Source organism: Bos indicus x Bos taurus, chromosome 2 (assembly GCF_003369695.1).
Source record: "Bos indicus x Bos taurus breed Angus x Brahman F1 hybrid chromosome 2, Bos_hybrid_MaternalHap_v2.0, whole genome shotgun sequence".
In the NCBI taxonomy this organism is placed as follows: Eukaryota; Metazoa; Chordata; class Mammalia; order Artiodactyla; family Bovidae; genus Bos; species Bos indicus x Bos taurus.
In genome coordinates, this window is record NC_040077.1 from 38,720,122 (window position 1) to 38,746,128 (window position 26,007).

General features: G+C 39.3%; 1 protein-coding gene across 2 annotated transcripts in view; it reads left to right on the top strand.

Annotated features, from left to right (window-relative positions):
• The first annotated feature begins 5,297 nt into the window (after positions 1-5,297).
• CYTIP (cytohesin 1 interacting protein) overlaps positions 5,298-26,007 on the top strand; it is an 83,263-nt gene continuing 62,553 nt past the window's right edge. Inside the window, exons 1-3 of one of the 2 annotated variants that reach the window (XM_027560270.1) lie at positions 5,298-5,448; positions 6,411-6,458; positions 6,945-7,046. In XM_027560270.1, coding sequence (XP_027416071.1) covers positions 7,044-7,046 — 3 coding nt within the window. In that variant the 5' untranslated portion in view covers positions 5,298-5,448; positions 6,411-6,458; positions 6,945-7,043. The remainder of the gene's footprint in view (positions 5,449-6,410; positions 6,459-6,944; positions 7,047-26,007) is intronic. The other variant, XM_027560277.1, reaches the window with a different exon arrangement.

The window sequence follows — 26,007 nt, forward strand, 5'->3', positions numbered from 1 at the left end:
TAATATTACAGTGATTTGAATATATTCTACAAGGTCAAAGACAAAAGCACCCGTGAGTGCTCAGTTGCTCAATCATGTCCGACTCTTTGAGACCGCATGGACTGTAGCCCGTCAGACTCCTCTGTCCATGGAATTCTCCAGGCAAGAATACTGGAGTGGATTGCCATATCCTTCTCCAGGGGATCTTCCTGACCCAGGGATCAAACCTGCATCTGCTGCATCAGCAGGAGGATTCTTTACCATTGAGCCATCAAGGAAGCCCAAAGACAAAAGAGCTGCATGTAAATATTGCATTCATTTTAGTAAATTTGTTTTTCACAGAGGTTATGTATGTTAGTAATTCTGAAACTGTGCATATTCTGAAATTGAGTAAATAAGTAAATAAATTTTGTAGAATGAGAGCTGAATTATCGCTGTCAGAAAAAGGAGTTACAAATGAACAAAGGGAGAAGACTAGAGGGAACCTTATGTATTAGAATTATAGGTATCAATTTCACTACTAGTTTTATATACACATAAAAACATAACATTAGCTTCCTTGGTGGCTCAGATGGTAAAGAATCTGCCTGCAATGTGGGAGACCCAGGTTCGATCCCTGGGTTGGGAAGATCTCCTGGAGAAGGAAATGGCAATCCAGTCTAGTATTCTTGCCTGGAAAATCCCATGAATGAAAGAGCCTGGAGGGTTATAGTCCGTGGGGCTGCAAAGAGTCAGACATCACTGAGTGACTAACACACACAAAAGCATAAATATATTTATTTATAATAATTGCCTATAAATTATTATGTATATAATACATACAGGAAGAGAGAGAGGGAGAGTAAAAAAGGGAGATATAAATGATACCAATGATAAACTTCTAGTCCGTAGTTTGGAAACACTCGCAGATCGTTACAATTTTTCTACCACCTTCAGAAGCCCTGGTTTGTCTCTCCTGGGAACTGTGGTGTTTATTTTTGCTTACTTTCATTTTGCATTGTCCATGCTAAGACCTGGACTAGGGGAATGGGCAATACTTTTTATGACCCAAGGCCTGGTACAAAGCCATCACCTAGTAGTTCACTTGATGAAAGTTTCTCAATCATGATCACTGGGGCTGGGATCTCCAGAAACTTCCTAGAAGTAGTGGGCCCCTGAGTTGGGCCTGGAGAAAGAGAGGATTTAAATTAGTGAGCAGGAGGTCATTAGCCCTTATCACTGGGGACTGTGCAGTGAAGACAAGCAGAGGAGGGCACCCATTGGGAAGCCATGAGAAGTTCTGAAGAACAGAGAGAGGCGGTAAGTGCAGGATGGGCTGAGATGGCGACCTGAGATAGGGCATGTGAGTATAATGGCCCACCTGTGACCTCAGACAGCCTCACACCAGAATCAGAAATTATCATGCCACCTTTTAAATTAATTCTCTCATGTAGCCTACTTCAGCAAGATATTTCAGGAAGATAATTGGAATTGGCTGGTTTCCAGGTATCTTAAAGATCAAATTCCAAACAAAATGTGGGCAAACTTCAAAGTAATAGTTTTTCTGACATTTCTCAGACCATGGACCACAGCCACTATTCTCAGCTCAAGCCCACACCCATTCTCAGATTCAGGTGAGAAAATGATGATTGCTCTAACATCACAACACTCTCTACCAAGTAGTTACCCTGGTTTGGCTGGTGGCACCAACTAGCTGGCTGTTGGTGGGAGCATCCTGCCCTCTGCTGGCTTTGGCAGGAAAAACAAATTTGCATTGCCTGTTAAAGAATTAATGAAGGTTGAGAGTTCAGGGTTTTATCTGAAACTAAATATTTGCTTGCGTGTTGATGAGGACTAATTAATCAAGGAATGCATCCCCTGAATGACATGTGGCTTCTTAGAAGACTTCCAATCATCAGGGGAAAAAAAAAAAAACTTTGTGTAGCATATGCATACTTCTTGCTCAGTAAATAGGGGTACAATATTAGCATTTTTAAAGAAATGTGAAGAATCAACGCTGCATCTTTAATAATTTTTGAAGTATTCACATGGTTTATGATGGAAGAACCTTGGGAGTACTGTCACACTGCCTGGGTTTATGTATAAATTCTGCAAGTTAACTCAATCTATCTGAGATGAAGTCTCTTATCCGTAAGGTACATACCCACCTAAAAATGTTGCTGTGAGGATCAGATGAACTAATAAGGAATGAGAAAGCACTTCACTGTGTCCATTGAAAGTGTGACATCTTAAATATATATGCTATTCACAGATTCACACCAGAATACGCACACACAGAATACGCACACACAGAATACGCACACACAGAATACACACACACACACACACACACACACACAAAGTGATGTGGAGGAGGCCAACCTCAGTGATATTGCAGGTTCGGATACAAATCACTGCAGTAATGCAAGTATCACAATAAGCTGAGTCAAATAAACTTTTGGTTTTCCAGTGCATATAAAAATTATGTTTACACTATAGTCTATGAAATGTGCAATAGCATTATGTCTTTAAAAAACAACGTATATACCTAAATTATAAATTATGCTAAAAAACTGCTAATCATGTCTCAGCCTTCAGCAAGGCTGGTGGAGGTTCTTGCCTTGAGGATGATGGCTGTTGACTGATCAGGGTGGTGGTTGCTGAGGCTTAGATGGCTGTGGCATCTTCTTAAAATAGGATAGCAGTTAGCTTGCTTCCTTGGTTGACTCTTCCTTTCATGAATGATTTCTCTGCAGTCTGCAATGCTGTTTAATAACATTTTATCCAAAGTAGAACTTATTTCAAAATTAGAATCAATCCTCTGAAAACTTGTTGCTGCTTTATCAACTAACTTTACATAAGACAGACCATACAAGAGTTCACACTAATGTACAAATCCACATTGTTCAGTTATTGAATTCCTGAAATTTATTTGCACAAAACTAGAAAACAGATCATCAATATTTAAAATCCAGAGAATGAAAAGAAAGGATATCCTGTAAATAATTTTTATAAGAACCCCTAGAGACAAAACGGCTTGTTTACTAAGCAGTATTTATCTTCAACTGACTGTCACTATGTTCTTTCTGTACAACCTATAAGAACATCTATTTTTCTCACTTTAATAAAGAGAAAAATGGCAAAAGTGAATCTGAAGGATAATTTTTGACAGCAATACAGCCTCCATTTTCTTCTTTCCTCTTTTTTTCTGGGCCCTTCCTATCCCTCGCTTCTTTTCTCCAGTTTCATTTGAAACCGGAAATAAATAGCTTCAGCTAGTATTGTCACTGCTTCAGTGGTTAGCTTTCTCGTCCTCTGTAGCAATTCCGTAAGCATACCATTTTCTCTTCAGTGTAATTATTATAATAGGAATAGAATATGGTCTTGGCTCATTTAAAGGGTAAAAAGCTGAATGGCAATGATGTTGATATTATTGTAGTAGGTTTTTAACAAAAATAGTATATTTTTAACATAATAATTTATTTAACTTATATTATTCTCTTTATTAGCAGCTCTGCATAATAAAGGGTTTTTAGACATCCCATTGTGCTTTTACCTGCAGAGTAAACCCATGTTTAATTCGTCACCTTGCCAGCTTCAGGAAGTGTTATATTGATGTTTTGTAGGAAATTCAGCTTCTACAAAGTTGTAGTACTAGTTATTGAACATACAAAGGAATCTCTCTCTATAGGAAGTTTGCAAGCTTAACTACATACTTATATAAATAGATACGTAACAAGCTAATGGTGTGAAAATTGGGGAAGAAGTAACTAGAAGTATCCGATCTTAAAAAATGAACAATTTTCCAGGTGGGCAGAGTTCATTACACATGTATTGGAGGGAGTGGAGAGCAGTCTTCAAGGCCGTGCTCCAGGTAAGTATGATATAGTGAAAATTATGAATGTCTATGCTGCAGTGAGAATAATAGGGAGATGAGCCTGAGGCTGGACTAGTAGTTTGGGGCCCAGTGTAGAGGCTATTTAGTTAATAAGATAAGGAGTTTGAATTTCATGGGGTATGTGTATTAAATAATACACTTGGTAACAGATCAATATTATTTCTCTGTTACATTCTTTTTTAAAATATTTATGTATCTGTTTGGCTGTGCTGGGTGTTAGTTGTGGCTTGTGGACTCAGTCGCAGCAAGTAAACTCTTGGTTGTGGCATGTGGGATCTTGTTCCCCAACCAGAGATTGAACCTGGGCCCCCTGCACTGGCAGTGTAGAGTCTTAGCTACTGAACCACCAGGGAAGTCCATCCTCTGTTGTATTCCGTTTAGTCAGAGAAATGTTTATGGGGGAGGGAAGTTGAGTTTTAAGTGGTATTATAATTCCCTCTGACTTTCAACATATGTGTAAGTTGCTGAATAAGGACTGCAGTGGTCTCTAAGTTCCATCCAAACTGGGTTAGAGACTTCCAGAACAGACTAGAATTGTTATCTTGCATTTTAAAAACACAACAGCTTAAATCCCTTTTGATTCATCAGAAAGTCACACATTTTTAAAAAACAGCCTCTTCGGTCCAGTTAGTCATAGATAACCATATAACTTAAAATATCTAGTCTGCTAAGAAGAAATACTTAGAAATGGTATAAGTCACTTTCTATATCTGACCTGCTGTTTTGTCACATAAAACAAAAAAGAGGTCAGAAAAAGACTCATGGATAAAACCTCTCCACTTTACCAAATATGCTTGCTTGGCTGATTAATCATTTTTTTAAAGTCAAATTACTAATATAAACTGCTTGGAATAATATTACTGATCTTAACTCTTTTTGTCTGCCTATAGTAATTCCATAAACATTGCAAGAGACAGGACTACTCACAATAAAGCTTTGCTTATGGCTTCTTAAAATAAAGCACTTTGAACTGATACTCCCCAACTCTGATCATCGTAATGAGATTTACAGGTAATCTTTCTTTTCTGTGTTTCCTCAGCACTTAGCACATTATAGGCATTCTGAAGGATGGAGCACATCCCATTAAACAATTTGGGCAAAAATAAAGTGTAAATAAGTGTAATAAGAGTGTAGCCAGGTGCTTTGTACCCTGACTGGGCAAACAAAGGCTGGGGACTAGCATTAGAGCCTGGAGGAGCACAGATCTTGGCCGTCTTGCTTGTTTCTGTACCTTCAGGGCCTCACACGTAGTAGGTACTCAATAAATACCTGAGGTCTAGTGAAACAACGAATAGACTCCCTTTGCTCATGACTTTGCTTGCGGTGGTTACTTTAAGGGCATAATAGGTTAATAATTTCTGCATGACTACTTGGGCTCCTGAGTTAATGTTTGCAAAGCTCTTTGAACTTCTTGGGAAAAAGAATGGTGTTTTTTTTGGCACCCTTTCACATTTGCAGTGGCACACGAATTCCTCCTCCTCTCCTTCCTCCGGCTTTGCCTTCCCCGGCTCTGTGCCGGGCCAGGATCTCCCAGAAGGCAGCCACACTGCTCTCGCTGCCTTTTCCCTGCCACCTCCAGCCCTGCAGCACAGGTAGGGGCAGAGCACATGCCAGAAAGATTTAAGACTTCGCAAGAGACTCTGGTAAAATGGAATTTGGGTTGATCCTAATAACACTTAGAGCAACTGGTGTATAGAAGGGTGCAGATTCTTCGTCAGCCATGGAAGAAACTATTGGGACAGGCAGGTTGATCTGTGAGGATACATTGATTTAGATCCTGAAGGGAGATAGAGGGTGTCGTAGAGGCAATTGGGAGCACACGCCGAAGCAGCTGGTTTCTAAAGTGTGTATGATTTTAGACACACAATACAAAACCTTGATAGTAACTGGTAGAAAATACTATAGTTTTATAAGAAGGAACTCAATAAGAGAAGATGTGTTTCTTTTACATGGGTAGAAACTTCAACTTTTATGATTACTTTCCCTATAAGTTTTTTTTTTTTATATTTGATGATGAAAAAGAGAGATTCTATCTCACAATAGATAATCATAGGCTGCAATGTTTTCCAAGGTGTTTATTGCTATAAACATTGTCTTGATATTTAGAAAGTCAATAATTAAACAGTTCAAATGTGATTTGGGAAACAAAACTGTTTTCTATTAAGAATAGCTGTCCTTTATGAACAAATTCAAGAAAAAGAATTTTTTTTTCTTTTTGAGGTTACAATATATGAGCTTGCAATTGATCACACACCATGATTATCTCAAGGTAATTCAGGGAAAGCTGGTTACAGGCACAGAATAACTAAAATGACTGTCAGCGGCAGATCTTGCCTTAAAGACAGGAACAGATCCTATTTTCCACAACTTTTAAAATGACTTGTTTTCCAAACCAAATCATGATGTTTTCTCTGTGTGTGGAAAATTTTTCATGATGCATATTTATATGCTACTTGCTGTATGTGTGGCAAATTTGCTCTCTCTAGAAATTGTTTCTAGGGACTGGAAATGAATATTATGTGGATAAAAAACTAACATGGTTTTCTGTTGAAAGGACAGACCACATGAATGGTGTCTGCTTTGCTTTAAAGGGAAAACTCAGGTAAGTCTGACTTTAGTTGAACAGCATGAAGTAAACCAAAGGTCTTAAATTTTGTTTAGAACAAATTATGGAAGGGCCTTCCAATTAAACTGAACACATTAATCTGAAAACAAAAGCAAGGGGAATAAAATTTGGGGTTAGTTTATAGTAAGTAGCATTTGAAACTCTGAAAACTTAAGTGTCCCCATAAAATCCACATGTGAAACATTTAGATAGGAGTGACTTCTGATAAGAAATGGTTTTTTTCTCCACTTAATTCAGTATAGAATGAAGAGCCTTGATTTTCCATTTGTACAGGGCTCAAGGATCAGTAGGCATTACTGAATTTTTGTTGTTTATTTTTGTGAGGTACTTGATACTAAACAGTTTTCCCATGTCCTGAAATAAATATATGGGAACCCCCTTCAGGAAGAAGGAGAAGGGCAGCACGAATTAGGGTGAGATTGAATTTCCTTTTCGGAATGTCAGTGTCTTGTTGCATTGCAGGGGGCTGTAAATTCATTTAGAGCAGACCAGATTATACCTTACAGCTCTGGTGTGGCAACCAGGAGGGATCTCTGGCTGAGGTTTACCAGCTAAACTTCTATGGTAAGTTCGACTTTGAAATCTGTGCTTGATTCTCATTATGTTCTTGTCTTTGATGTGGGGGAGGGGAGGAAATGAACAAATTCTAATGAAGTGTTTTATAATAAGATAAATAAAATATGGACAGAATTATTGTTGAGAATTCTTTATTCAAAGTGTTTAATGAGCTGCTTGGTTCTTTCTGGTTTAGTTCCTAAATATTTTCAGCTTCTACTTGTTCACTGGGTCTCTCTTTGGTTGATATGCTTGCTACTATGTCTCTTCTACTTTCTCTGATAGCATATGGTCAGTAGATTTGATCACAGGGATGTCTTCTTTCAGGCAAATGTTGAATTTGTGACATCCAGACAATTTTGGGCAACAGTTATAAAGGTCCAGTAAAAATAAGAGTATGATGTTACTGCAAGAAAGGAAAAATACCAATAAAATAGGCTGATTTAGAAAGTTGAAGGTTCTTGTTAAGAGAAAAGGAAAGAGGAAATTGGTGAGAAGCCAAATTTAAATGGACTGAGCACTGGAGTTCAAATATGATATGCTAATGACGAAGACAGGATAAGGCAGCTAATGGAAATTTACCGTGTCTGTGTGTGTGTGTAAGAAAAAAGGTAGAGAAGACTTATTATTTTCTTATCTATATCCACATTAGCCTTTCTGAGGACAGGGACTGTGTTCTTAGCTCTGTACAATCTGCAAAGAATAGACAATCAAAAAAACTTACTGATCAAAAAAGATATTTCTTTTTGTAGCTGCTATGAAAAAAGATCACTAAACTAGGTGCTTTATGTACTTTCTGTGAGACCAGCCTGAATAAGGTAATCAGAGCTCAGGCAGAGGCAGCTGGAACTTACTCAAAAAGTTGCAGCCAGAGGTGAGCTGTGAGCAGATTACAGTGTTCCCTCAAATGCTCATCAAGGCGGTCACACTTTTGGTTCAACCACCAGAGGTCAGGACATTGTCTCCAAGAAAACTTTATTAAAGGACAGTTTTGGTGTCAAAGAGAAAAGACAGAGCAGTGGATCTCAAACTTTTAGGATGGAAAAATGTTCTAGGACTAGTTCTGGAACTTCTGGAGATTGTTGTTACTTCTAGTGATTCTGATTCAGGAAGTCAGCAGTTGGGGTTGGGAATATGTATCCCTGGGAGTCTTTACTTTGTAAAAGAGGTAGGTGTGGGAGGACATTACTCTTGAGAAAGAATGTATAGAGTTTCTCTAGCTTGTTGATCTCATCAGAGGACTGTTAGTTCAGAAGCCACCAGCCACCTGGTGCTGAGAGGGACTGAGCAGCCCAGATGAAGAAGCAGTGCCTGTGGCACCCAGACCTGGGTTCAAATACCCTTGTGGCTTTTTCGGAAAGTGCTTTTCTTTCTGAAATTCATATTCTTTTTTGAAAGAGGAGAACCTTGTTGTCTACCTCATGGATTTAAAGAAACAATACAAATCACCTAGCAGAGTGACTGGCATATAATAAAGTAATTAGTAAACATTTACTCTTGTGGTGGGGAGAGAAAGAAATGTCAATGATAATTCCTCTGAAGCCAGGAAGATAGTCTGCAGCAGATACAAAGCAGGATCAACCAGGAGGCTAGCTCCTGGATCCTGAGGGTCCAGGTGCAGCGTCTGAAGATAGATCCTAGACCAGAAGATGAATAAACACGAGCTTGGGAGACACAGTTTCTCACCATCGTGAATGTTTCCGGAGAATAGTAATGAACAACACAGATGGCACAGTTAATTGGAATTATAATTGATCCCCAAATAGTATTTAAATCAATACTTGAATGGATTTTCCTTGGGAAAACCATTATAAGAACGTCTAAAATGGAACAAAGTGAAATGCATCAAATTCAGTGATTTGTTCATCTCTGCCACCCACCCTACATCAAAGGAATAATGAATGAAGAGAGAAACAGTCAAAGGGAGGAAGGAAACAGGACCCACAAATCAAATAGACTGTCATTAAATGAAATCATTTTCTGGTAATTCAGTGTGATGTCAGGTTGTACTGAACTGGCTGGCTGGCTTTCGGATGGCTGCTGCCAGTTTCTCTCCCAAGATGATGAGAAGAGGAAATGGGACTGATTCCCTAGTTAGGTGCCTTTAAAAAAAAAACAAAAACAAACAAACTTATTTCTTTGGCTACACCAGGTCTTAGTTGCAGCATGAGAACTCTTAGTTGCAGTATGTGGGATCCAGTTCCCTGACCAGGGATCGAACCCGGGCCCCCTGAATTAGGAGCATGGAGTCTCAGCCACTGGACCACCAGGGAAGTCCCAGTTTGGTGCCTTTCTTAAAAGACAAAGATGACATTTATCAGCACTTGAATGTAAGCTATGGCTGAACCAGCCAACAAGTTAATAGATGAGGGATATGAACAGGAAAGGGTTTAGTTCAGTTCAGTTCAGTCGCTCAGTTGTGTCTGACTCTTTGCCACCCCATGAATCCCAGCACATCAGGCCTCCCTGTCCATCACCAACTCCTGGAGTTCACTCAGACTCACGTCCATTGAGTTGGTGATGCCATCCAGCCATTTCATCCTCTGTCGTCCCCTTTTCCTCCTGCCCCCAATCCCTCCCAGCATCAGAGTCTTTTCCAATGAGTCAACTCTTCACATGAGGTGGCCAAAGTATTGGAGTTTCAGCTTCCACATCAGTCCTTCCAGTGAACACCCAGGACCGATCTCCTTTAGAATGGACTGGTTGGATGTCCTTGCAGTCCAAGGGTTGTTGCTGCTGCTGCTAAGTCGCTTCAGTTGTGTCCGACTTTGTGCGACCCCATAGACGGCGGCCCAGGAGGCTCCGCCATCCCTGGGATTCTCCAGGCAAGAGCACCGGAGTGGGTTGCCATTTCCTTCTCCAATGCATGAAAGTGAAAAGTGAAAGTGAAGTCGCTCAGTCATGTCCGACTCGTCGTGACCCTATGGACTGCAGCCTAACAGGCTCCTCCATCCATGGGATTTTCCAGGCAAGAGTACTGGAGTCCAAGGGTTAGGTAGGCTCAAAGTATCTGCAGGCAAGTAATTTAGCTTCTTTGGGCCTTACTCTCCTCTCTAAACTTCCCTGGTGGCTCAGTGAAGCATCTGCCTGTAATGTGGGAGACCCGGGTTTGATCCCTGGGTTGGGAAGATCCCCTGGAGAGAGAAATGGCAACGCACTCACTACTCTTGCCTCGAAAATTCCATGGACTGAGGAGCCTGGTAGGCTACAGTCCATGGGGTCGCAAAGAGTTGGACACGACTGAGCGACTTCACTTTCACTTTCTCCTCTCTAAATGTCCTTCTAGGCCTGATACATGGTGGTAAGGCGTAGATGGTGGGCCAAATCCCAACACTTTAAACATTTCATTTTATATTTCTCTCATCTGGAAAGTAGTCCCTAACTATAGTACCTAAGTTGTCACCAGATGAGAGCTATTTTCAGGAATTTTGTTTACCCTGAACTATGAAATTTTTTGGCAACCCACTCCAATGTTCTTGCCTAATGAATCCTGTGGACGGAGCAGCCTGGTGGGCTGCTGTCCATAGGGTTGCGCAGAGTCGGACACGACTGCAGCGACTTAGCATGCATGCATGCATTGGAGAAGGAAATGGCAACCGACTCCAGTATTCTTGCCTGGAGAATCCCAGGGACAGAGGAGCCTGGTGGGCTACTGTCTATGGGGTCGCACAGAGTCAGACACGACTGAAGCGACTTGGCATCAGCAGCAGCAGCATGAAATTTTTAGTGTTTTCCCCACACAAATTCAAATTTCAACTTAAATATGTTTTTAACCAGTGCTGTTAGTTCTCTGGATAAACAACTGTGAAATTGACAGTAATGATAAATAGTGAAGCAAACAGTGATAACAGAAGCCATTATTTTTTTGAATACCTATCAGCTGACAGGTATTATGGGCTTCCCTTGTGGCTTAGCTGGTAAAGAATCCACCTGCAATGTGAGAGACCTGGACTTCATCCTTGGGTTAGGAAGATCCCCTGGAGAAGGGAAAGGCTACCCACTCCAATCATCACATTTCGTCTTTCATCCTTATACTAACCTTGTTAAGGTTAACGAGGTTAACCTTGTGACCATTTTCCAGGAGGATTATGAGAGGTCACAGAGACAGCAAACAGCACAGTCAGGATTTGAACCTAGGTCTTCCTAATTCCAAAACCCATGTTTCTACTCCTTTTGGGTCATTATGCCAAGTCCCTTCAGCCATGTCCGACTCTTTTGCAATCTCAGGGACTGTAGCCCACCAGGCTCCTCTGTCCATGGGATTCTCCAGGCAAGAATACTGGAGTGGATTGCTTTGCCTTTCTCCAGGGGATCTTCCCAACCTAGGGATCGAACCTGAATCTCTTAAATCTTCTGCATTGGCAGGCAGGTTCTTTACCACTAGCACCACCTGGGAAGCCCTTCTACTCTAATATACCTTACATCTGCTGTACAACTGCATTCATAATAATCCTGTATTGTTTCTCTTTGTTTCCTAATTTTTATTCATAAATATAATGCAAAGTATATTAGTGACCTTTTCGTTCATTTTCCACTTATGATCATTTTAATGGAGCACTTCTATTCTTAATGGTAATATTATATTATTTTTTTTACTTTGAGTAATGAGTTTACTGAGAAGTCTGAACTGGCCTAGGGCATATGCGTGAAAGTAACAATTTTTTTCTTCTCTAATTACTGAAGCTTTGTCAAATCTCCCTTTTCTTTGAGCAGATACAATGATGGCTTGGTCAGTTTTCTTTTTCTGTAAAACAAAAACAAAACCAATTCTGTGCTGTAAAAACTCAATCTCACCCAATTGAAAATGGTGCCCTCCAATATCACAGGACAGAAGTAAGGTTTAGAGATCAGAAGGACACAGCTGTGTTATATCTCTGAGATACCATACCCTCTCACATTTCTAGGCTACTACAGTTTCATGATATTTGGGGCAGGGAGGAAGGAGAAGAAAAGAGGACAAGTCTTTCACATTTAATAGTGTACCTGTAGTTCTTCTGTGTAAGTTTTTGGCTCTTTTTCTGCTTAATGTGCACTGGCCAGCTCTCTGGATGGTAGGCATCCATAGGAGGGTTTTCAGTGGACAGTCAGTGATATAGGAAACCCTGCCACAGGAAGGCCTGCAAGCCACTCAGCCTCCTGCTGCTGAGGTCTGCTCCTTCAGCAGCCAGCCCTCATGCATGGAACGTGGTAAGAGAGCACAAACCTGGCTATTTCCCCTGAGTTCACTTGGCACATGGACACATGCTCCAGGATTGTGCCTTCTCTCTTCTCTACATCTCAATTTTTCCTTCTGTTCAAACAGGTACAGGGTGGGGGGTGGGGTGGGTGGATTAGCAAGGCCACCACCTATACAGATGTCAAAGCTAAACATGAAATGGCAGCATTCCCTTACTGTAGGCACTGCTCTCTGGTTTTAAGAATGGCTCTCTTGGCAGCTGCTACACTTGTTCAGTGGTGAGAGGTGTAGATGAAGAACTTCAAACATCACTCCCTTCCCACCCTTACTAAGGCTGCCTCACAGCTTTGACGATTTTCTGCTTCTCTTTTCCATTTCAGTTTTCCTTTTAGACTCAACCGGGGAAGGAGAGGGCACAGTATGAATGACAGTGGAGAGCAACAGAGTTTTTCACCTGTGCCTTAGTGCAGGAGACACCAGTTTGATTCCTGGGATGGGAGGATCCGTTGGAGAAGGGATAGGCTACCCACTCCAGTATTCTTGGGCTTCCCTGGTGGCTCAGCTGGTAAAGAATCCCCCTGCGATGCGGGGGACCTGGGTTCGATCCCTGGGTTGGGAAGATCCCCTGGAGAAGGGAATGGCTACCCACTCCAGTATTCCAACCTGGAGAATTCCTTGGACTGTATAGTCCATGGGGTCAGAAAGAGTTGGGCATGACTAAGCGACTTTCACTTTCACTTTAGTGAGCCTTGAAGGAGATGGTGGCTTTAGTCGCTAGTTATCCATCTTCTTTATCTCACTACTGAGGCTCTGCAGGTCACATCTGAGATAGAAGGAAAACTTGCCCTCCATAGCCTGTTACACTGTGCACCCTTGGGGGGCAAAAATTAATTGATATAAGTTATATAACTTACCTGTGAAAGATACTGTCAAGAAAATGAAATGGCCAGACATACTGGGAGAAGATACTTATAAAAGACATACCTGATAAAAGACAGCTATCCAAAATATACAAAGAAACTTGAAACTCAATGATAAAAAACCAAGCTGATTAATAAATGTACAAAAGATCCAAAATGGACACTTCTTCAAAGAAGATATACAAATAGCAGATAAACATTTATAAAGATGCCCAGCATCATCTCATTACAGAATTGCAAACTGAAATGACAGTAAGATACCAGTACACACCTATTTGAATGGTGAAAATATAGAACACGGACAACACTAAATGCTAGTCAAGATGGGGAGCAACAGAAACGCTTATTAATTGCTAGTGGGAATTAGAAATGATACAGTCACTCTGGAAGACAGTTTGATAGTTTCTTATAAAACTGAGCATGTACTTACCACAGAATCTAGCAACTGCAATCCTTAGTTATTTACCCAAATGAGCTGAAAAATTACATCTACATTATTGCCTGCACCTGAATGCCCAAACTAGAAAGCAACCAAAATGTTCTTTAGTAGGTAAATAAACTGTGTATGCCCAGACCATGGAATATTATTCAGTACTAAAAAATGAGCTAGCTATCAAGCCATGAAAGAACATGGAAGAATCTTAAATACATAGTACTAAGTGAAAGAAGACTACCTGAAAAGGCTACAAAATGTTTGATTCCAAATTTCAGCTATGTGATATCCAGGAAAAGGCAAAACTTGCAGACAGTGAAAAGATCACTGATTGCTAGGGAGTGGGGGTACAGAGAGATGAGCCAGTGGAGAACAAAGGATTTTAGAGCAGTGAGATTTGTCTGTATGATCCCACAATGGTGGATACATGTCCTTAGATACTTACCCAAACCCACAGAATGTACAACACACGAAGTGAACCCTAATATGAACTCTGGACTATGCGTGATAATAATACATTAGTGTAGGTTCATTAGTGGTAACAAATCCCCTGGAGTGGAATGTTGATGGTGGGTGTGGCTGTGTGTGTATGAGGACAAGGGGCATATGAGAACTCTGTACTTTCTATTCCATTTTGCTGTGATCCTAAAACTACTCTAAAAGATAGTCTACTTAAAGTTAATTTATATTGAAATATTATTATATTATTATAAACAGTCAAAATAGAGAAATCTGCTTTCTAAATAGATAATAGATTTTCCACTTTTGTATGGGACTGAATGATGTTTTATGACTCCCCTTTGACAGTGAATGTCTACCAAATGATAGTTGCACTGTCTTCTGCCTCCTCTGTATTTTATAATCACTGATACTGATCCTGAGATGACTAGGCAGCAGCACAGGTGTGTAAGTAGAGACACCTCTTCCTGGAAGCCTTCTCTTTGATAGTACAGTCAGCTCAAGGCCACAGAAAACTCTGCACCACAGTTACTGTTCTGAATGATGTAAGTCTACTGTGACTCATTATTACCTGAAAAAACCAAGCACTCCCCAAAAGCTGGGATCTGTTTTCCTAGAACATTCTTTTGTGTTCACAATTTTTGTTGGTCTTTAAACCAGGTTAAAAGAAGCAGAGAAAGACAAAATTGAAGCTGGTAAATTCAATGTAGGATGGTTCTGAGAAATGTAGCCCCTTGGGCAAAGCTTGCATTTGCTTATTATGTTACTCTTTCACATTTAGCTGTAGATGCCCATTCTTTGTGTGCCTTGGACTCTCAACCTTCTATCAGAATAAGAGGTTGTACCCAATGAATAAAGAGTCAATATTTGAAAATTTCCTAGCTAAGTATTAAGAACATGTATTTTGGGTGGTGGGTGTTAAGTGATTTAAAGTTATATTTATGCATTTTCTGAAAAATGTTCTTATAGTGGACATATATTTTTTATTATCAGAAAATTAAAAGAAATCTATTTTCATTTGAAAATAAAGGTTATTTAAAAAAAAACAGATAAAGGAGGTATGAAAAATTTGAAAGATCAGGGTTGCAAAAAAGATTTGCCTTGCTAACACAGAATGGCAACAGTAATAGCCAACACTCTGTGGTGCTTTCTATGTGCCAAACATTGTTCTAAGTTCTTTATTTTATTAATCAATGTTCTCTTCATGACAGTGTCATGATGGGAATAATACTGATATGCCTATTTTACAGGTAAGGAAACTGAGTCACAGAGGCCATAATTAGTCTACTGCTAGATAACTAGTAAGGGGTAGAGTTGAAATCTGAGAACAAGAACCAGTACTAGCTAAAGATCACAGCTATTAATTTAATGAAAATAAATAGGATAGAATAACAGAAAAGCTTAATAGGATAAATTAAGTACCATAAATCAGTGAGACAGGGGATGGGTAATTTAAAATGCTATTTTGGGGAAATAGAGTATTTAGATTAAAAAAATTCAGTTTAGTGAATCCCCATAAAAATACCCATTTTATTCCAAATAGATTAAAAAGCTAAGTGTAAATACTTAAACCAAAATAATTTGGAAGAAATATATTTGAATATTTATCTGATCTTTAGATGGAAAAATATTTTCTAAACTTAAAAGCAATTAAGGAAATGACAGAGGAAACGATTGATGAACAAAAAATTAAAAGAATTTTCTGTATGTTATAAGCCAAATGAAAAGATAAACAGCTATTAACACATTAAGGAAATTGTGATTTTTCATACATATCTATAAGCAAATCATAAAGGAGGAAACAGAATGATTAATAAAATATGAAAAATCCTAACCTTCTCTTGTATTAAAAGAAGGGCACATTTTCAAAAATTCAAATTAAAACAAAAATTTGGTAGCAGTTTTCACAGAGCACCTTTTAGCAAAGATTTTTGGTAGCAGTTTTCATTTTAGCAAAGATTTTTAACTGATAATAATCAAGTTTGTCAGGAATTCTGCAGGAGGGATGAACGATTTAATGTGCAAGTTTTCTGCCATTAATTTAGCAATATCCATCATGAGCCTGGGCTTCCCTCATAGCTCAGTTGGTAAAGAGTCTTCCTGCAATGCTGGAGACCTGGGTTCGATTCCTGGGTCGGGAAGATCCCCTGGAGAAGGAAATGGCAATCCACTCCAGTATTCTTGCCTGGTGAATCCCATGGACAGAGGAGCCTGCCGGGCTAAAGTCCATGGGTTGCAAGAGTCAGACACGACTTAGCAACTAAACCACCACCATCAAGGGCCTTAAAACCAGCTATATTTTTCAAACCGATATTTTCTCATATAAGGATTTTGTTCTACAAAAATGACTGTGTGGACAAAGATTTATGTTCACATTTTTATAGCGATCATTATTCCTAATAGTGAATTATTAGAAATAACGTTTAATAAAATTGAATTAATTAGTAATAAGTGGAAACTGTGGTATAGCTGGAGAAGGAAATGGCAACCCACTCCAGTATTCTTGCCTGGAAAATCCCAGGGACGGAGGAGCCTGGTGGGCTGCCATCTGAGGGGTTGCACAGAGTCAGACACGACTGAAACCACTTAGCAGCAGCAGCAGCAGCAGTGCTCTAGCTATAGGATGGACCATCACACCAAATTAAGATCATTTTGTGAGTAATTCTTAGTGAGGAAAGAAAACAGTTATTAGATAGTGCTCTAAGTGTAATAAAAGCAGATATATATATATATATATATATAATTATTTATATATAACTGTTTAATCTAGTTAAATTAATACCAATAAAAAGGACTAGAAAAGTCATGACAAATGTTCACAGTGATAATTGGTGGTGGAATGGATTTTTATATTTTACAAACTGCCTAAAACAGACATAATAATGGGGAAAATTATTTTAAATAAGAAAAAAGAAAGAAATACAGGGTGCAATACAGAGACAAAGAAAAAAAGGTAGTTCTTTGAAAATGGTGAAAGGCACATAAATATGATCTCAAATCTGAGACTGTGGCAGAGCTGGAATGGAGTGTAGAGCAAATAAAGATACTGGAACAATGAATGCTTTTGGCTAACACCTTCAGAGCATTGGAATCGATAGAGCAACTGCAAGGACTGACCTGGGCTTCTCACTCAGCCATTGGGAAGCCAACCTATCCCTTGGGATATGTTGATGAAAGTGTTTTCCTAAAACAAACCAGTTTGCTGCCCAAACTCATGTTTTTACAGATGCCACATAGATTTTCAGTTACCTTTAAAATGTCTAGTTAAGGTGTTTTCAAAGAAATGAATGTTGGAATTCAGTCTCTAGCATTTTCTCTATATTTTATTTAAGTCCATGAATATGCTTTCCAATTCATTGCTATATTATAAATTTTGAGAGTTTAGGAAGCAGCAGCAAATATAGACATAATTTGTCTATTAACTATTGCTTTAACTTCTCTATAGTTTAAAAATACAGAAGTTTTCAGTTTTTCCTATCTTTACTTCAGTTGGCCTCATCTGTCTTGGAGGTATATGAAGGCCTATTTTCTTCAAACGCTTTTCTCCCCTGAAGTTGGATGTGCTAATCTCCTGGCTGTAGGCTTGGTTCCATAGCCAATAGAATTTATTTCCCTGAATTTTCAGTTCTCAACTGGACCTCTTAGCTATAATCAAACCCTTCCAGAGATAGGCCCTTATGTGCTTGCTCTCAGCATACTGGATCCCTGATCCACACACTCAAGTCTATAGGTTCAGCTTCTGTCTCAGATTACTCTGGGGGTCTCATCCCATCTTCCCTTGCACTAGCCTGTCCACCATATTCCAATGGTGAGTGACCACTTAGGTGGGCATGACATAAAATAATGCTATTTTTTAAATTCCTTTTCAGAAGATATCAGTGGTTTTTAGTTAAACTATGAACATAATTATTCATGTCTGAAGATCTTGAATAAAGTGTACTTAAAGCTGTATTTTTCCATTGAGTCATCGCTGAACTCTATTATGTAGAGAGGAGCATTTTCCTTATCCTCAGACTCAGTAAGATTCCACAGGGTTCTCCATCAGCCCAGGATGTGACTTTCTGGTTGCTGAATCTCCGAAGAGTGATGTCACTGAGTCCCATGGCATTAGTCATCGTACATATGCGTTGTTTTGATGCTTTGCTCTGCTGAGCCAAGGCGATGCCTGTGAATTCATACTCCTCAGCGCTCACTTTCTTTCATTTCCCATCTCCTCTTTCTCTCTGAAGGCAGTTTTGCCTGTCACCAAATACTGTACCCCAAATGCCACTTTTTTAAATGCAAGTGGTGTTGTGCCTATTTACAGGAACATTTCTTCACTTGAGCCAGTTCACCTTTCAGTGGGTACGCACCTACTGGTAGGACACTTATTGATTTTGGCTGCTCCTTTGTAAATGTAAAAGTCACAACCAGAATTGTAAATTTTAAGTTGGAACGTCTATAGGTAGGCTCAAATGCATCTGCGGTCACCAAGTTTCTTTAGAAGTGTGCAGGTGTATCAGCCTGCAGTTCTACTCCATGTCACGTAAGTCCCTGTGTTCCTTCTTGGAATCCTCGTTGCTCTTAACCTCTGATGTGAACCCTTCTCCACTGTTGCTTCACAGTCAGTCATTCTTTTAGCAAATACAGAGAGAGCACCAACAATTGCCAGGCACTTAGCTGTGTGACAGAGATACAAGTGAAGAAAAGGAAAGTGACCTTGCCTCGAGAGAGCTTAAATCCTTCAGAAATTCTAGAAAACAGAGAGCTGGTTACAGGATGTTGTGTTAAGAAAGATCCCACGTACTGCGGCAGAACACGGTGCATAAGACAGACACTCACATGGGTCCTTGGAGAGGCTAATCATGGAAACTGTCCTGGAGAAGGAAGCTAAAACCTGAAGGAGCGAGGCTGTGTGGGTCTGATGCTTCCAAGTCCCTCCTCATGGGAGACACATGGGTGAAGCATGTGACACAAACTTACCCTGGGGCTCCAGAAGCACCAGAATGACAGAGTAGTAAATCATCCAAACCAAGCTTGGCCAGACTCTGACAAGAGATAGGGAAGTGGAAATCATTGTTTTTCGTGGTGCTATGGTTTGTTAAAACTTTGGGGTGTTTTCTCAGTATTACTTAATTCACGTCACAAAGAAATTACATAAGCAGTGATATTGTGAACAGAAATCCTGAATGTGCCTTTCTGGATTGAAGGGTTCTTCTGGTGTCCTACTGCAGATCCAACTTGCCTGGAGGTTTGTTCAAATCTCATCAAGTGACCTCCTAGAATGGACCCTTCTTGTGAATAGCCTCATTAGAGAAGATCTATGTAGCCAAAGCTGAAGTGATGCGGTCATTTTCCCAGGATGTTTTCTGTAGATTCTTCCTTGTTCTGCTTAGAAGCAGACTTCACTGACTCAAATTTCTTATGCCTGGCATGATGGCTCTTGAACATGCTTAGCCTACAATGTCATGGGTCGTTATTTCTCCTTATCATTCTTTCAGTAGTATTCCAGTGTCTTTACTAATGTTATTACTACTACCTTACGACTACTACTACTTTACGACTGCTACTACCTTATGACTACTACTACTTTACGACTACTACTACCTTACGACTACTACTACCTTACGACTATTGCAACAACCACTATGACTATTTCTACTATTACCACTTTTCCTTCTCCTCTTACCACTACTACTAAGACTTTGAGATTTTCGTTTTATACTGGAGTATAATTGATTCACAATGTTCTGTTAGTTTTAGCTGTACCGTGATTTAGTTATACATACTCATATATCTAATCTTCAGATTCTTTTCCCGTTATAGGTTATTACGGAGTATTGAGTAGAGTTCCCTGTGCTATCCAATAGGTCTTTGTTGATCATCTGTTTACATATAGTAGCGTGCATATGCCAATCCCAACCTCCCAATTCATCCCTTTCCTCACCTTTCCCCTTTGGCAACCACAAGCCTGTGTCCTCTGTCTGTGAGTCTGCTTCTGTTTTGTAAACAAAAAACCTGTTTCATTGTTTTAGATTCCACTTATGAGTGGTATTATATGACATTTGTCTTTCTCTGTGTGACTAACTTCATTTAGTATGATAATCTCTAGGTTTATGTTGCTGCAAATGGCATTATTTCGTTCTTTTTTATGGGTGAGTAATATTCCACTGTGTTGTATATACCACATCCTCTTTATCCATTTCTCTGTTGATGGACATTTATGTTGCTTCCATGTCTTAGCTGTCATAAATAGTGCTGCAATGAGCATTGACATGTATATATCTTCTTGAATTACTATCTTCTCCCGACTATGCCCAGTAGGTAGATTGCTGGATCAAATGGTAGCTCTGTTTTTGGGTTTTTTAAAAATCTCAATACTGTTCTCCATAGTATTAAGCCATTTTAAATTTTGAGTTACTATATTTCAAGCCCTGCCCTAGGCATTTTTTCATCTCTCAGTACAACCCTGCAAAAACAAATATATTATCTTCATTTTGCAGGTGAGGTTACTGAGGTTCAGAGAATTTGAGAAGCTTTGGTTTACTGAATATTATCCTCAGTTTATGGAATAGATTCAAATAATATACGATATTTAACAGTAAATGGTGCTTGAGCTCCATTCACAATTTACTTGATCCCCAAAGCCTGTGCATCCCAGCAGTGCTTCCTGCTAGGGGACACTCTGGCAACAACACGACCAAATAGCCAGGTAGACTTTGTGGACTGTACATTTATCACAGGTTTCAATGTGAGTTAATCTCAGGCTGCTATAAAAACACCATTGACTGGATGGTTTAAACAACAAATCTTTATTTCTCACACTTCTGGAGTTTGGGAAGTCTAAGATCACAGGGCTAGAATGGTCAGATTCTGCCAAGAGTCAACTTCCTTTTTGCTGTGTCCTCATGTGGTAGAGAGAGCATAGACAGAGGCAAACTTTCTTGTCTTTTTCTGATAAGGGCACTAATCGTGTCATTAGAGCTCCACTCCTAAGACCTAATTACCTTCTGAAGGCCTCATCTCCAAATACCATCACATTGGGCATTAGGGTTTCAATATATGAATTTGGGGCATGCATGTGCATGCTAAGTTGCTTCAGTTGTGTCTGACTTTTTGCGACCCTGGACTGTGGCCCACCAGGCTCCTCTGTCCATGAGATTCTCCAGGAAAGAATACTGGAGTTGGTTGCCATGCCCTCCTTCAGGAGATCTTCCTGACCCAGCAATCGAACCTGCGTTGGCAGGTGAGTTCTTTATCGCTACCACCACCTGGGAAGCCCATGAATTTGGTGGGGGAGGGGTGGTGGTGAACATAAACATGCAGTGCAAAACACAAGACAGACAAAGGGTCTTCTCGAGGGCAGGTGGGCCCCAGTGATGGAGAAACACTGTCAGACTGAGTCAGCACTCAGTGGGGAGGCCTGAACACTCCATCCTGGGGCAGAGGTTTTATTCGGCACTAACGTTCTGTTTTGTTTTTTGTTTTTGTTCATACTATCTGCTTAGTGTTGGTTGTTATGGGCTTGGCCTTGTTAATTCTTGTTCATAAAAAATGATCTGAAGTATTTTAGTTGAAACCACTCCACGCGGGGACAGGAAGACACCAGGTGCTTGGATTATCAGATTAAAACTATTTATATCAGCAATTGTTATGTAATGTGAAAATATATTGATGCTTTGGCATGCTATAAAAACTTTTTCAGTAAAAAACATTATAAGAATATTTTTTACTTATTGTAAGAATACATAAAATAAGGGAGAATGCAAAAACAAATTTAAATTTTTACTCTCTGTTCTAGGTAAGGGGCTTATGAGCATGTATGTCCTTTAAATTTAGATGTATTTTTAAAAAGTATAGAAATACCTTATTTTGAAGGGATGAAGTTAGAGCAGGTGTCAAATTGATCTTAATCAGATCATTGAAGAGGCACTTCTAGTGATGGAGTAAGAGGTATGACCTGGAAGGCTAAGAATAGAAGGTGTATTTAGCTGTAGGTCATGGGTTAGTGGGGCTCTATTTCTTATTTAGAAGTACTGTCTACCTCAATAGACTTCTTTTTTTTTTTTTTTTTTTTACCTCCAGCTTTTACTGAGATATAATGGACAAAACTGTAAGATATTTAATGTGTATGGCATGATGATCTAATGTATGTATACATATGAAAGGATCACCCAGACTGAGTTAGTTAACCTATCCATCATATCACAAGTTTACCTTTTTTTTTTTTTTAGTGAGAACATTTAAATTCTATATTTGTACAAATTTCAATTATACAATACAGTGTTACCAACTATCATATCATGTTATACATTAGACTCTCAAACCTTATTTGTCTTATAATGAGTAGCCTTCCTATTGAAGCAACATGAATGCTAAAGGCTTGCGATAGAAGAGTACTTAAAAGGAAATCAATGCCCATTGTTATTTTAACATGACTTTACACTTTTTCAGAATATTGCCATAGGCAGAGACATGAAATGGAGGGGAAAATGGCCTGGAAAAGGGCTGACTGTTGTATCACATAAATCCTTTAAAACTTTTTTTTGATGGTTGCTAGGACCAACTTTCAGAAGTCCCAGCTAAATGTTGTCACAATCTTTGTAGGTAAATTTTTCCCTTTAAAAAAACTTCACACAGAGCTAATCAGGGATACTTTGTACCTATATTCCATTCCACCTGATGTATCAACAAGTTTGGAATATGCAGTTTGTCTGGTCTATTCTCCATGTTCATTACAATTCACATACATACATTTGTCCTTATTCACTGCACAGTGGTGGAATCAGCCAAATTGTGTTAGTCAATCTCTTGGCTTGTTTGATCTCATCCCTGTTAATACTAAAAGGGATTTAAAGTGGCTAAATTTTATTAAAATGCAATCAGTTGGCTCTTGACAACCTTTAGCATCATTTCTCTTTTCTTTGGAGAGTTTTTACTCTTCTTTTTTTGGTTTAATTCATTGTGAGTATAGAGAGTTTTCTCACAGTTCAGAAGTTGGAATCATCTCTAAGTTAAAGAAACAAAAATGGAGATAAAAAATTTTCCTGAGATGCCAGAAATTTGCAAGAGGTAAAACACCTAGTTCATAATAAAAAAAAAATTAAGTCCAGCCATCTTTAAGGAGCTGAAATAATATTTTATCTGTTTCTAAGGTACTTGGGTAAGTTAAACCAAACAGGAAGAAATAGAGGTTCTTGAGTCAGAGAGGAACTGCTCATTACTCATTTGACTTAGCAAGCAGGGTGATGATGCCATTACCCTGAAATCTACAAAACTTTAGACAACTCATTGTCAATTATGAAATACTATGGTTGTGCTCTCACACCATGTAATCTCATGAACAACTTCATCTTCTCCATTTCCTTTAGATAACTCCAGCCCTTCAGAGCTAGGTTATATTTTCATAAACTTTTTAGAACATGGTATATATTGGGGAAGAAGAAAACTTACAACACTCCATCTTTTGGGTGACCTACTCCATCCTATATAATTTGAATGGGAAAATTATACATGAGAACAAGTGGAAGGATTGGTATTGCTTTGACATAGCTGAGATAATACTAGACTTCTCTAAATACAAGTTGAAGCTAAATGTTAGATGCAAAATTATCGTAAACCACCTAATCTCCTTGATCTCCTATGGCTGGCAGTCATCTGTAACATGCAGACAGCTCATCATCCCCAGTGAAAACTCTGAAGGGGAAGCAGAATGGGGAAGTGGGTGGAAAAATTTTAATTTAGTGGTCTTTTAACATTCTGGAAAATGTAAGTCAATGTGGCGTTTGCAGAAGTTCTCAAATTGTTATCGAAGCCATCATATATTCTATCTTGTAATTACACCTAAAAATGCTGGTTCCTTTATATCCTTTAAGGAGGAAAGAGATTGTCTTTCCTCCTAAAGCAACTGTCTGATTCTGTGTCTACATGCTGTGCCAGTTCTCAGCCACTCAGGATAGCTTAGATATTTGTTTTGTTTTTTAATTGGAAGATAATTGCTTTACAATGTTGTGTTGGTTTTTGCTGTACAGCAATGTGAATCAGTCATAACTATATATATATCCTCTCCTTCTTGAGCCTCCCTTCCTCCTCCCATTTCACTACTCCAGGTCATCACAAAAGGCCCTAGGTTTATAGAAGCTTCCCACTAACTATCTATTTTAAACATGCATAGTGTATATATGTCAATGCTACTTTCTCAATTCATTCTACCATCTCCTTCCCTGCTGTATTCATAAGTCCATTCTTTATGTCTGTGTCTCCATTCCTTCCCTGCAAATAGGTTCATCAGTACTATTTTTCTAGATTCCATATATGTGTTAATATTTGAGAATATCTTTAGTTCAGTTCAATTGCTCAGTCATGTTCGACTCTTTGAGACCCCATGGACTGCAGCACTTCAGGCTTACCTGTCCTTCACTAACCCCCAGAGCTTTCTCAGACTCATGGCCATCAAGTCGGTGATGCCATACAACCGCCTCATCCTCTATCGTCCCCTTCTCCTCCAGCCTTTGATCTTTCCCAGGGTCTTTTCTAATGAGTCAGTTCTTCACACCAGGTGGCCAAAGTATTGGAGTTTCAGCTTCTGCATCAGTCCTTCCAGTGAATATTCAGGACTGATTTCCTTTAGGACTAACAGGTTTGAACTCCTTGCAGTCCAAGGAACTCTCAAGAGTCTTTTCCAATACCATAGTTCAAAAACATCAGTTCTTTGGGGCTCAGCTTTCTTTATAGTCCAACTCTCACATCCATACTTGACTACTGGAAAAACCATAGCTTTGACTGTATGGACCTTTGTCAGCAAAGTACACTTTTAATACACTTTCTAGGTTTGTCATAGCTTTTCTTCCAAGGAGAAAGTGTCTTTTAGTTTCAGGCTGCAGTCACCTTCTGCAGTGATTTTGGAGCCCAAGAAAATAAAGTCTCTCACTGTTTCCATTGTTTCCCCATTTTTTTGCCATGAAATGATGGGACCAGATGCCATGATCTTCGTTTTTTGAATATTGGGTTTTAAGCCAGCTTTTTTACTCTCCTCTTTCACTTTCACCAAGAGACTCTTTAGTTCCTCTTTGCTTTCTGCCATAAGGGTGGTGTCATCTGTGTATCTGAGGTTATTGATGTTTCTCCTGGTAATCTTGATTCCTGCTTGTGCTTCACCCAGCCTGGCATTTCACATGATGTACTCTGCATTTAAATTAATTAAGCAGGGTGACAATATACAGCCTTGACGTACTCCTTTCTCACCTTGGAACCATTCCATTGTTCCATGTCTGGTTCTAACTGTTGCTTCCTGACCTGCATACAGATTTCTCAAGAGGCAGGTCAGGTGGTCTGGTATTCCCATTTTTTGAAGAATTTTCCACTTTTTGTTGTGATCCACACAGTCAAAGGCTTTAGTGTAGTCAGTGAAGCAGAAGTAGATGTTTTTCTGGAACTCTTGATTTTCAATGATCCAACAGATGTTGGCAATTTGATCTCTGGTTCCTCTGCCTTTGCTAAATCCAGCTTGAATACCTGGAAGTTCTTGGTTCATGTATTGTTGAAGCCTGGCTTGGAGAATTTTGAGCATTACTTTAATAGTGTGTGAGATGAATGTAATTGTGCAGTAGTTTGAACATCATTTGGCATTGCCTTTCTTTGTGATTGGAATGAAAACTGACCTTTTCCAGTCCTGTGGTCACTGGTGAGATTTCCAAATTTTCTGTCATATTGAGTGCAGCACTTTCACAGCATCATCTTTTAGGATTTGAAATGACTCAACAGGAATTCCATCACCTCCACTAGCTTTGTTTATAGACGTACTTCCTAATGCCCACTTGACTTTGTAGTCCAGGATGTCTGGCTCTAGGTGAATGATCACATCATCGTGGTTATCTGGGTCATTAAGATTTTTTGGATAGTTCTGTGTATTCTTGCCAGCTCTTTTTAATATCTTCCGTTAGGTCCATACCATTTCTGTCCTTATTGTACCCATCTTTGCATGAAATGTTCCCTTGGTATCTC